Source organism: Brachionichthys hirsutus, chromosome 16, assembly GCF_040956055.1.
Source record: "Brachionichthys hirsutus isolate HB-005 chromosome 16, CSIRO-AGI_Bhir_v1, whole genome shotgun sequence".
Lineage (NCBI taxonomy): Eukaryota > Metazoa > Chordata > Actinopteri > Lophiiformes > Brachionichthyidae > Brachionichthys > Brachionichthys hirsutus.
The window spans coordinates 10,653,079-10,666,713 of record NC_090912.1 but is presented as its reverse complement, the minus strand read 5'-3'; the positions used below and the strand labels follow the sequence as shown (position 1 = coordinate 10,666,713).

Below are 13,635 nucleotides of genomic sequence, written 5' to 3'. Positions count from 1 at the left end.
AATTGTCCAGTGTGTGTTTGATTGGTTGTTGGTCTCTGTGTGGCCCCGCAATGCGCTGGCGACGCATCCGGGGTGAGCCCCGCCTCTCGCCCACAGCAAGCTGGGATTGGCTCCAGCAACTCTCGTGACCCGCAAAGCAGAAAAAAGCTGTAGAAAATGAATGAATAAAGTTTACCTCTTACGTCCAATCAGGATAGAGCGTAAGACTGCGCTGATTATCTCTGCCGTTATCGGTTTACCAGTAATTATCTCTATTTATTACAAATGTCGGGAATGTGGAGAAAGTTCCTGGAGAAAATCTTAACGTGTAAATTTATGGTTAAAAAAAATATGGACAAATTAAGGAAATCCAACACTAAGATTCAGAAACCAGCGAGAGGCGGATCATTTGTTGTCAATTGATTTATTAATCACCGGAATGAGTGATTAAGCTCTACTCTGAAACACATTCTATTCAAGCAGCTTGTCAGCTATGCAGCCCGGACTACCAGCAGTCATGACATGGTGCTCATGTCTGAACAGCACAGCCGCTCAGCTGCAGTTCCTCATTCTATCCACTAGATGTCAGCACCAAGAATCCCACTTAAATTGAAATGAGTTGGAAAATGTTTGCAGGTAACATATTATAAATCTATTTTACAAAAATAACTTTATAGTTTTAGCAATAGTTTTACGATATTACAAACTAATGCTACGAAGCACTGCTCTGTTATGAAGTTTGTATTTTACAGTTTTTATCACTTGGTTGGCTCATTTCTTGAGACTGAAATTACAATTAAACAACATGGAAAAATCTCCAAACCACTTGGCAATTGTTCACAACATAATTTAATTTCTCCATATGGCGCTCAGGATCAGCACTGGACTCCATATGTAGTCGGCTACATATGGAGCTGTCCAGTGCTGAAGTTCTCCTTCACGATCAGCACTAGACAGCTCCATATGTAGCCGACTACCTATGGAGCTTTCCAGTGCTTATCGTGAAGGAGAACTTAAGCACTGGACAGCTCCATAGGTAGTCGACAATATTTTCAGATGACCAGTAGGTTAGTTTAGTTACCTGACAGGTGCAGTCCTTGATTCTGAAAGCTGCCAAACATGTATATATATTGACCCAGACCAGAAACCAGCCAAAGCAAATGAGAAGCATCTTTGCAATTTTACTGGCAATGACTATTTAAGAAGTGTCGTTTTGAAACATGAGACAGTTTTGGGAGAGACGTGACCTTTTGCCAGTGAGCTACGGTGTGCTGAACTGTAAGACGGTTTTGCTAAATGATCTTAGAGTGTTGAGAAGCTAATTTCTGCTTCAAGAAACGAGCCAAATTTAAAAAAATGTAAGATTCTTAATTGTTCCCATCATTAACAGGTCCAGACAGATGGTTGTCCGCTATGAATCTTGGGTTCTGTTCAAGGTTTCTGCCTGTTAAAGGGAAGTTTTTCCTTGCCTCCCTCTCCACAGTTCTTGCTCTTGTGGGTCAAGTTGGCTTCTGTCTTTCCTTGCAGGTCTTGCTAATCCTGTAAAGTGCCTTGAGATGACTTGATCAGGTGTTGGAAAATGGATTTTATTGAAATTGAATCTTTAGACATTGAGGCATTAACATTGATCCTCAAAGGATCATGAAGTATATTATTTATTCATAAACTTCATTAAATTAAGTCAATAATTGCATTTATTTTAAGACCCAACCCAGGAATGTCTTCTGGTATGTCTGTGCTTTTTCACCTCTCTGTAGACCTAAACCCAAAAAACATAGTTTCTGATGAAGGCAAGAAGACACACCTTCCTATTTTGAAGTGATGCTACTTGTGGCATTTGTTGAGAACTACAAATATACCAAACACAAGTTCTTCTTCAGGTAAATGATAAACACCATTGTAGATGATAAAAACATTTAATCTAACTGGAGTTCTTCTGGTATTTGTCATGCGACATTATGAATCTCCATTTCAGTCCATTCACACAGACGGAGGGTTGCTGGTTGGGAGCAGCCTTTTGTGGCCCTTCTCCTCAGAGTGTAAATGTGTTGTGTAGATAAGAGTCTCCAAGCTGTCAGTGTCTTATCTCAGACGGTCGATAGCGACGAACCAGTGGGACAATCTTCTCCAGCTTGGCTTCGTCTCCTCTGCTCGCTTCGGTTCTCTCGTATCATCGTTCCGTGAACGCAGGAATGTTACGTAGCTGCTTTGACCTCCAGCGTTTGAAACGTTCTGTTTATATTTTTGGATTTGGCCAGTAGGCTTGACGCCGACCTAAGCTGGGGTTCTTAATATGGCCACTAGAGGCTGCATTCAAGAACATTTTAATGGCTCTATTTATAAAATTAAAGTGGCGGGTCGGCAGTCCATCCTGTTCATTTGGGGTGTGTCCTGCTACATTTCACTATATAAATTGTGCATAATCTACACAAAAATAAAGTACATTTTGGGTGCAACATGAATTAAAGGGGACAAGAATTGTTTAAAGAAAGAAAAAATATGTACAAGTATTGAAACATGTCAGGCAGCACTCTTCCCCATTGTGACATCACACAAGATGTGTGTGCGCTCTGCGTGTCTGCGCGCCGCACGTCCACGCGCTACCTGGAAGAGCAATATGGGAATTCACTGTTTCATCACAGTTCAGCTTGGAGAAGAAGTAAACCATAAATACGAAAAAGCATGTCCAGGAGTTTCTGACCGATGTAATCCTCATTGTTCCACCCAACATCTGGAGAACATCGGGGAACTCGGTCAGTGCTAATGTTCATCCCAGTTTAACGGTTTATATGAGCTGTTAGAGCCAGTCTTTAAACTGCTTGCAGACTTCCACTGCCTCCCCAATGAAATTATTGCTTATGGGGGGCGTCCATGTGGCCCGTGAGAGAGACGTCCCAGAGCCGCTGACGGTGTTGCTGAGCAACGGTGTACATTCCAACCCCCGAGGCTAATGCTAGCTATCATGCTGGCGTTGACAGACTCTAACCCTCTCCTCCAGTTCTCGCTGGATGAGCACGTCTGCACAAGTTCTCTCCGGGTTGTCTCCGGGTTGTCTCCGGGTTCTCTCTGGGTTGTCTCCGGGTTCTCTCCAGGTTCTCCGGCTTCTTCCAACAAAAACATGCACATTAGGTGGATTTGTTGTCTGTCATTCGCCGTTGACCTGCAATAACCTAGCTGGTGACTTGTTCAGGGTGGACGCCCCCCCACCCCCAATGTCAGCTGGGATAGCCTCCAGAGTAAAGCAAGACCGGGACTGTCGATGAGATGATTATGATGGTCTTCAAGAAGATAAAGGATGAAAAGAATAAATATTCCAACGGGTTCATCTGTAACATTTAGACATGGGATAAATGATAAATACCTTTGAGGACAGCTTCATTGTTTTCCAGTCAGATATGAGACGGAGGAGAACACAGTAGAATAAGATCAGGTCCTGAGAGATTCAAGTGGGTGGGGCTTGCTCAATAATCGGGTGTCTCCAGCGAGGCTGTGACCAGATTGCATGCCGTTTAACGTACTGTGATTGGTTCCATTTATTTTGACAGCATCAAAGGCACCGTATTGAATCCCTCTCCTTCACCATCAGCTCCGATGCTTGCGTGTGACTGCAGCTAATAAACGGGATGCGTTCCCACCGCCGGATCGGGTTTCTCTGCTAATGCAAGCATGTCAGCAGTCTGGAAGCTCAACTCCTCTCTTTAGTCCACTCTGTTGGACGTTCACTCTGATATCAGCTTTCACAATGTCCAAGACGGCGCTCACATCACACACACACACACACACACACACACATCCCAGGGCTTTTCCAGGAAGGCTGGAACACGCCTTTCTGGTTCTGCAGCCATTTCAACTCTTTGGTTGGACTTGTTAGGGGACACAGAATGAAAGGACAGAGTAGATTTGTGCGTGTCTGAAGCGATGGACATGTGCTCTATTCTATCTGCTCTCTAACCGTGTTCTAAAAGAGCTCGTATACCCAGAATCCCAGGCTGTGGACGTTCCATAAACACAACCCAAACCGGCGGAAACAGTACGAGATAGTCGGAGGCTGCGCAGCTTCCCACATTCCAGCTGGGGTTTGAGACAAGACAGAAACCAGACTGGGCCGACCTGGAGGTCACGACCCCACAGGAGGGACGAAGGTCAGCTTGTCAAGAGGCAGCCCGAGTCCCTCGTTACTTGGGTGTGTCCACTTGCTTTGACCAATCTATGCACACACCCTCACGCAAACTTTAAAAGTGGAAGCACGAAGGCTCCCTGACTCTGAGGTCCCAGTCGGAGGTTCCTATAATGACCCCCAGTGGCCGGAGCATGAGCAGCAGCGACGGTCATCATAGTCACTCCTCTCATCCTCGGCTTCACAGGGCTGAGGATGAGAGGAATGTCCGACCGTCTTCCTGGTGTTTGCAGGTGAAACATCCAAACACTGTAACTGTAACTAACCCCCCCCCCCCCCCCGGGTCCTTGGTCCTTTCACTGCCTGAATAATGTTCCTGCTCGTTCGTAAAGCCTCGAGTTGTCATAATATCTCATTATCATCATCATGAGATCTCAGGGAGGGAAACGCAGGCTCCTCCTTCAAGTCCCTTCTTAAAACCCACTTTTCACAGATGGAATTTTCTTCAGTCAGTGTGTGTCATCACTTCAATTATTTTTCTCAATTCTTGTGGTTTGATTTCCAAAGGTGCCACATGATACTGCTACCGCTGCTAACAACAACAACAACAGCAACAACAGGAGCATCATTCCAGCTCATCCCGTCCCGTGGGAGTAACTCCGGCCAGGTCCAGAGCAAACAGCTGCAGCTTGTAACTCTGGGGAGAGCTGAGTGTCAGAAACACACTTTACGTCCAACCTTAATGCAACACAACAGGAGGTCAGGGTGTTGGCGTCGCCTCCATCCAGTCCAGCATCCGTGGGATGAACGAGTCTGATCGGTGTCAGGTTACAGAGCTTTGATGGAGTCTGTGACTCGATGGCTCAAAGCTGATTTTACAGGACAAAGTGATGATGGCCTCCTAGCTGATTACGGAGTATGACGGCCTCCTGGCTGATTTTGGAGTATGACGGCCTCCTGGCTGATTAGGGAGTATGACGGCCTCCTGGCTGATTAGGGAGTATGACGGCCTCCTGGCTGATTAGGGAGTATGACGGCCTCCTGGCTGATTAGGGAGTATGATGGCCTCCTGGCTGATTAGGGAGTATGACGGCCTCCTGGCTGTTTTAGGGAGTATGACGGCCTCCTGGCTGATTTTGGAGTATGACGGCCTCCTGGCTGTTTTAGGGAGTATGACGGCATCCTGGCTGTTTTAGGGAGTATGACGGCCTCCTGGCTGATTTTGGAGTATGACGGCCTCCTGGCTGTTTTAGGGAGTATGACGGCATCCTGGCTGTTTTAGGGAGTATGACGGCCTCCTGGCTGTTTTAGGGAGTATGACGGCCTCCTGGCTGATTTTGGAGTATGACGGCCTCCTGGCTGTTTTAGGGAGTATGACGGCATCCTGGCTGTTTTAGGGAGTATGGCCTCCTGGCTGATTTTGGAGTATGACGGCCTCCTGGCTGTTTTAGGGAGTATGACGGCATCCTGGCTGTTTTAGGGAGTATGATGGCCTCCTGGCTGATTTTGGAGTATGACGGCCTCCTGGCTGTTTTAGGGAGTATGACGGCCTCCTTGCTGATTAGTGCGGAGCGTCTCATTTTGAGGTGTTGTCTCTCATTGTCTCATTACCTCCCACTTTTTCTGTGAGACTTTACCGTATGTTCAATATTATCCATCCATTCATCCATCTTGCACCTCTTATCCGGGGCCGGGTCGCCGAGGCAACAGTCTCAGCCGGGACGTCCAGACTTCCCCCTCCCCAGCCGCCCCCTCCAGCTCTTCCTGGGATGTAAATAAAATGTTACCAATCTCATTGATGATGTTTGCTTTTTTGTCTGCGTTGGTCCTCTTTCAGTCCAGTTCTGTCCCATCCCGCAAACATTTGGTGAAAGTCGAGCGAGAGACAAAAAATGTCATTTAAAATGCATCGATCCACATCTTCATGAATACACTCCAGTGGATCTGGACTTCATGTGGAGACCCGGAACACTTTGCCCCCGGGGTAAGAGGCGTGTTTCTTCTGTCCCTCCTCGTCTCTCCAGCATCCAGACAGCCGGGTGGGTGTCAGCTAATCTTCCTCTTCTTGTCCCGCTCTGTTCCTGTGAACTTGCTGCCCACTCGCTTTGCCCCTCTCTCCTTTCAGCCCCTGACTCATCATTAACCTCGCTCCTTGTTGCACACCCACGCCGCTCGTCCCGACTCCGTCCTGGTGGCAGGTCGGCGGTGTGTCTGCTGTCAGGCCCTTCTCCGAGGCTCTGGAGGGGACAAACGGATCACTGGGGCCAGTCATAATGGGAGGAAGTCACTGACAAGCTGTTTAAACCGCTAAATAGAGATTATGAGCAAAGATTTGATCCAGACAAAATGTCATTAAAAGGTAAGATTAAGAGAACGATAACTGATGAGGACTTAGAGGATAAAGGCTCAACATTTATTTGAGGACAGTGAAATAAAAGTCGTCGTGTTTTTTTGCTAGCAGGCCGGGCTGTCCTGTTTTTCGGGCCCTGCTTTTGGGCTGACCAGAAGGCCTCCTGTCTGCCTTAACCTCATTTCTGTAACAGATCAGCTCATTCATTCAATTAGCAAACACACACACACTCTCACACATGCGCACTCCGCCACCAGAGATCCGTGACCCCCCCCCCCCCCCCCAAAAAAAAACCCAAAACCAACTGCTGGAAAATAAACTGATTCCAAAGAGGCTGTCCGGGGCTCGCCGCTCAATAGACCTTTTGATCCTTTGAACGATTTCCTCCGTCCAGAGAAGAAAATGCTCCGAGAGAAGATACAGAATGATCAATAATGTTTAAAGTGAGGATCAGTTGTTGTAAAGTGGGCTGAAGGAGGGACGATAAAAAGATAGTTAGAGCGTCTTTAAGTAGCCACAGAGGTTTAGCGTCGGTACATATTTAGATACTAACTCTGAACAGTTAGCTGTTAGCACAGCTGGTAGCATCCTGGACCCGTTTCATGGGGCACATGGCCCAGTTCTGATCTACTGCCTCCAGTATCAGTCAGTGTTTGTTTGGCTGCAATGATTTTGACTTACTTCTAATCCGCACCATGCGTTTAGATGAAGTGCAGTCCTGGTTTGATTTGCTCTGAATCAATGCATGAATTGATCACATGTACATGGACTGCACTGGGCCCTTCTGGTCCAATGGACCTCTGGCATTCGCCCATTCTCCGAGGGATAACCATCACACAGCAGAGGAACCACCACTGGGAGCCCTTTGGGGTTCAGGATCTCGTTCTAAAGACACGTCAGCACATCGGCAGCATTAGCCGGGGATCAGCTGTGTGGATGTGTAGCTGTGGATCTGCCCACTGAGGATCATACGTGATCCACAGTCACCGAGAGCATGCAGAGAATCCACCCCAGCATCTTCTGGATCGGCCTCCTTAATTGTGCACAGTAAAATCAGCATAGTCAATTCAACACTGTTAAGTTTGATTTCAACACTTTTAAAATGTCTATAAGGGTCCACACCCCAGAGTGTTAATTTAGACTGTTACACTTATGAAGTGTACTTTTCACTCTTTTTGGATTTATAATTTAACACTTCGTAACACTATCTTAACTTTTCTGTAATGTTAGAAATTAACTCTCTCAGAGGACCAATTGTTAATTACTCAAGTGTTAACCACAAAATATTTTAAATTGGTAAATTATTTGGAAATTAAAGTTTGCTCAAGTAAAAAATTGGTCGAGTTTAGTGCTTTACAACATTTATTTCAGAACTTGCAGCACATTAAATGTCCATTACAACAACAGTAAGGCACAATGTACGTCCTCACACTCTCGTTATGCAGACTGGTGGATTTCTGTGGATTATAGTATGTAATATATGTTTGATCAAAAGTTATAATAGTCCTTAAATGTTTGCTTTTTGTAAGACATCAGACTGCTGCTCTGTCTTTTTATTTCCGTCCTCGTGTCCCATTAGTCAGATCATTGTTAAAGATCTCTGCAGCTCTGAGTTGAAACTCATTTGATCCTAATAAAGGTGGAAATTCTTCAGCTTTAAACCCTGTGAGGTTTTCAGAGTTTAGTAAAAATGAATTTATAATAATAATAATAATGTGGAGAATAAACGGATGAAATTCTTTACGAACATCAGGATTTCAGTCAAAGCCATGAACACCCAAAATCACAGCATCTGAACTATTATCAGTTCAGAATCAACTTTAGAATCTTTGTATTTGCTTTTAAAAATCCAAACAAGCCGGACGAAGAGGAGCCCAAACCACAGAAGGGTTTACCTCACAGTAGAAGTAGAAGTAATAAACCCGAGTACTGCTGAAGGCTTCTGAGAAATACACGGTATACCACACCCTGCATGGGTTCGGGAGTACTTTGCGAGTACTTTGCAGCAGCAGGCCGGCTCACAGCTCCTCTTTTATTCTCAGCCTCTCTCTTTGCTCTGACAGATCCGCGCTGATATCAGATTGATGGGCCGGTTTGATTGAAGTCTCTTTGTCGTGCCCACGTCACGGCGAGTGATGGATGAGGCGCGTGCGTCAGCACTCGCGCAAGCTGCACTTCCAAACCGAAATATACCCCCTTACTTCACGCGCACACAAACGCACATTCGCACACGCACACATTGACTGACAAACTTCTGGCCTCCGGTCACTAGGCGACGTGACGAGGACCCACGTGACCCGCGGCTATAGGTAAAAAAAAAAAAAGTGACACGGAAAAGAGAGCGAGAAGGAGAGAAAGCGCGTCACGGAAAAGAGGAGAACGCGATGAAAAGCAGAATGGAAGAGGACGCAGCGCGCCGTGCGCGGGGGCCGTGAGGTGACTCGACTCTTTCCGTCTTCTCGCGGGGTTTTCTGTCACTTTGGAAAATCGAGCTGCGCTCCTGACAACAAGGCCTTCCGTTTACGCACACGCATCACGGCAGAGCGCATCATCCATGTGTGTTCCGGGACTTGCAGACTCTCTTTTGTCCTCCACGCTGAAGTTGTTTTTTTATTTTTTTTATTACTTGGTTGCTTTGCTTTATTTTTTCTGATCTTAAGAACTTCCGTGTTTCACAATATCCTCTCAGAAAATGGAATCCTTCACTTTTTGACGCTTTTTAAACTTGATCCTGTTCCTTGCTGGTCATTTTAAACTGCACTGCAGCAGCTCGCCTCCTCCCCACGGACACGATGAACTCGTTCGTGGAGTACAGCATTTGTAACCGGCCGGGCACCGGCGCGTATTCAGCGCCTAAATCCGGATATCACCATCATCACCATCTCCATCACAACCACCATCCTCTGGATCAGCATCACGGCTTTCCGGTGAACTCCGGCGCCCTCCTCACGGGACCAGCCGGCTCCCCTGTGTCCGTTAACGGGACGAGAAGTGATGCCAGTGCCGTAGGAGTGAATTACACCGAGGACGTGCGGCTATACGCGGGCACTGGAGGTGAAGGCGCGCACGGGGCCACCCAACATCAGCAGCATCAGCATCACGAAGAAGAGGAGCACAATGGCTATCATCCTCCTCTTCACCTCCACCAAACGCAAAGCCTGCAGAGCGGGACTCTGACGCCGTATCATAGCGGGAATAGTGGGGCTTACGCGGGTCAGACGTGCGCCAGAACCCCGGAGTATGCTGTAGCGATGGGCCCCCCCAACACAATCCACCCCCAGTATTTCATGGAGGAGACTGTAGCCTCCTCATATTATCATCAATCAACCTTTCCCAGCTCGGCCCCCACCGTCGGGCCCAGCTACGGGGCGCTGGCCGGGGCCTACTGCGGGCCTCAAGGCGCGCTGTCCGGCTCACAGTACCCGCAGCAGGTTGGCGGCGCTTTGGACACAGCGGGCTACCCGGGGTTTCCGCCCGGGGGAGGCTACGGAGAGCTGACGGGCTCCCTGGACCAAGAGAGGGCGGATGAGGAGGGCCAGCAGGCCGGCCAGGGGAAGACTTTCGACTGGATGAAGGTGAAGAGGAACCCGCCAAAAACAGGTAAAAGGGTGGAAGATTTATCCGGTGACTCCTGGTCTGCACTCGGTAGTTTAGGGTTCTGATCTGGGCTTTGGACCCAATGAGGCGTCCCGGGACGCGCTGCAGGCCTCCTCCCTAAATACGCTCGGTCTGATGGAAATGCGCGCACACAAAGATCCCGCAGACTTCTGGAGGTTCATTCCTCCTGACGACCAAAGTCACATTAACCCACAGACTGAAACGCGTCATTACGCACATGTCCAAATGTCACTTCAATAAGTCAATGAACAAATAGGAAATAGATCAAATATAAAAGCCAATCTGTTTATGATGTCACTCATTTCCTCTCATGGAATCTTCCTACAGCATCTAAACATGTGTGCGCTGTGCGCTAAAGCGCGTGCCTTTCTCTCCAACAGCCTTTCAATATTTCTTTGTTAAAAATCATCCAAACATTATTTTTACTCTGGAATAAAAAGACTCAGTCACGAAATCTGTTGGGAAAAACGGATCATTTCACGATGACAGTTTTCATCAACGCAAGAAAGCAGTGAAACAAAAACAAAGGAGGTGTTGCTATAGTGACGCAGGCCTAAACGCGGCTGCTGCTCTTTGTGGTTCAAACAGGCCTCCGTGCGTGTCCTCGGCGCGCTGTGCGCTGATCGCTTGGCTCCGGCCCAGACAGCTGAAATGTTTCTCTCTCTTGCGCGTAATGGATGTAGCAGACGCGTTATTTCACCCTGGGAAGCCCGTCCTGCTCTGTTATCTTTAAAGACACCCCCATCCACCCCCCTCCATCACCTCTAACCCGCTAATCCTTCCTCCAATCACCAGCCCGTTCTTCGTTCTTATGCGCTCCCCTTTCGTTTCTCAAATTAAACTGAATTTTGTGGTTATTTTGATTTTTGCTCCAAAATCTGCACATAGAGTCAGAAATATAGCAAATATGAACCAACAGGGAAAAGGGCCATTTGGGGAAGAGGCTCGATCGACGTACTACCGTATAAAAACAAGGACGCATTTCATTAAAACGTATTATAACTACTGTAATAATGATAATAATAATAATGATAATAATAATAATGATAATGATAATAATGATAATAATAATGATAATAATTATAATTATAATTATAATAATAATTATGATAATTATGATAATAATAATCATAACAAATAAAGCCATAAACTGCTTTATAAGACAAAGTAAACGGTTGTACTTTTCCCCCTTGTAATATTAAACACGATTAAATTATTCGGACACATTTCTAACTCTCCCCATCCCCTCTCTCCTCTCCATGCTCCCAGTTAAAGTGTCGGACTTTGGCCTTGCGGGCGCGCACAACAACGCCATGCGCACCAACTTCAGCACGCGGCAGCTGACGGAGCTGGAGAAGGAGTTCCACTTCAGCAAGTACCTGACGCGGGCACGGCGCGTCGAGATCGCGGCGACGCTCGAGCTCAACGAGACGCAGGTGAAGATCTGGTTCCAGAACAGGCGCATGAAGCAGAAGAAGCGCGAACGGGAGGGAGCCTCCGCCACGGCGCGCTCCTCCTCCTTCTCATCAGCATCTTCCTCAGGCATTGACAGCGGTTTCAACAGGGACCTGGAGGATACCGACCAGTCCTCCGCATCCACATCCCCAGGTGCGTCTCCGAACTCGGAGACGTCATAACGAGCCACCCGTTGGCTCCGGAGCTCTGTCACATCCAGAACACTATTTGCCTATCTTATATAAGTCTTTTAAAAACATTGCAGGGTTGACACAGCAAAGGGAAACGGCCCTTCCAGTCCACAGACTGCCTCCCCTCTGCTTTCTGGACTTGTGCATTCAGTTATTTTCAGATTCCGATGGAGACATGGCACTCTGTCCTATACTCCTCTCTCATCGAAGTTCATTTATTAGCTTTTTTGGGGGGGATTTAGTGCTCAGTTATTATGAGGGAGTCAAAAGGTGGATTTAAATCATGTACAATGGTGTGGACATCAGCAATAGGACAGGTGGATGCGATGCTGCTTGTCCACCACACACTTGTATGGGAAGGCCACCAACGTGAATAATGTGGCACGTGATGGTGAAAGCGTCCCAGAACAGATCATGACACGAATGTCAAACATCATCACCCAGACAAGCTGCAGCGTTGTGAGGCTGGTCCAGGATCTGTGCACAGCAGCAACACTCCTGGTGTTTTTATTGTTTTCAACATTTGGCGGCTTCTTCCTGCCTGGGACACTGAATGCCTGGACTGGAGTTTTGCCTGACACACATTCAGGTTTATCAGCTCCCTGTAAAACGACTGGTGTCTGCAGAGGAAAGATCATGACACACACTATACTGTCTGATTTTGAAGGCTGCACCTGCTATTTAGAGTTCTAAGAAGAGTAATAAATCCATACAAAACCAAAGCCTATGGCTCAGATGAATATCATAATGGGACAGTAAAACTCCACGATTGAAGGAATGGAAAGTGTGTCGACAAACACATAAAATGTTCCAGGAAGAGTTCAGCCAAAAATGAAAGGATGACTCATTATCTCCTCATCTCCATGGTGACGGGGGGAATTCTTCGTCAACAAACATTTGTGGAGTTTCGAGACGTCTTGCTGCAGCTTTGTCCTGAACAACTGAAGCAGATGGGGGTTGAATTTAAACAAACATGACACACCAGCACGCAGACGAGAGCCCGAGTATATGTGAACAGATGTTATCTGCACATCAGTCTGCAGCTCAACAATCTGGCCTCATGCGATTGCGTGCACACAATTTTATCTGAAAAATGATCGACAGCCCTGTTGCGTGCACGCCAGGAGTCGGCAGTGTAACCTTTAACCTTAACGCCACAGAACACGGAATGCATTCTGCATTTAAACGTAGAAACGCAACACAAATGACACCATGAGAAACCCGTTTTTGTTGTTGTTCCATCCATTGTTCTGTCCATTATTCCAGTTGTGTTTTGTCAGGCCCGTGTAAACAAATGCTCAAAAACAGTTCTGTTTATGGTAACACCCATTTAACAGAAACTTCACAGGCCTCAGAATGACAGATGTTTCACTTTTGTGATTTTTTTTTTGAATGAAATGTGTTTTATGATTATGGTTTTATTTTGTTTTAAATGTTGTGACACAGGGAGCCTCTATTGTCCAGACTTGATGCTGTTTTTTCTCTCCATTTGTGAATGTTTACATTGTTGTTGTTAGTGTTTATGTCCTCTGGTTCTAGGTGTTGCACTACGTGACGACAGGGTTCTGTTTGTTTCACTATACGTTTATACACAGTTTTGGGTGTTGCACTACATGACTAGAGGTTTCTGAGTGTTGTACTATGTTACTACAGGGTTCTGTTGCACTACGTGACTACAGGGTTCTGTTTTTAGTACTATGTGACTTCAGGGTAACATTTTCAAAGTGCTCAGAGACGAGGACCTGGAATAAGTTGCTTCCTGTTTTTATGGATTATAAAAAGCTGTAACAACTCTAGAATGGGTTTTATTATGTGATCGACATTTTTGACTCAGGTCAGGAATGAGTGTGTGTGTGTGTGTGTGTGTGTGTGTGTGTGTGTGTGTGTGTTTGCAGGTGTGCGTGTGTGTGTATGTGTGTGTATTG

At 46.6% G+C, this 13,635-nt stretch overlaps 1 protein-coding gene across 1 annotated transcript; it reads left to right on the top strand.

The window, feature by feature from the left end:
* The first annotated feature begins 9,238 nt into the window (after positions 1–9,238).
* Positions 9,239–11,701, top strand: LOC137905942 (homeobox protein Hox-B1a-like). The gene is made up of 2 exons (XM_068750226.1): positions 9,239–10,046; positions 11,334–11,701. The coding sequence occupies exons 1-2, from the start codon at positions 9,239–9,241 to the stop codon at positions 11,699–11,701; spliced, it is 1,176 nt and encodes a 391-aa protein (XP_068606327.1).
* Positions 11,702–13,635: the final 1,934 nt, after the last annotated feature.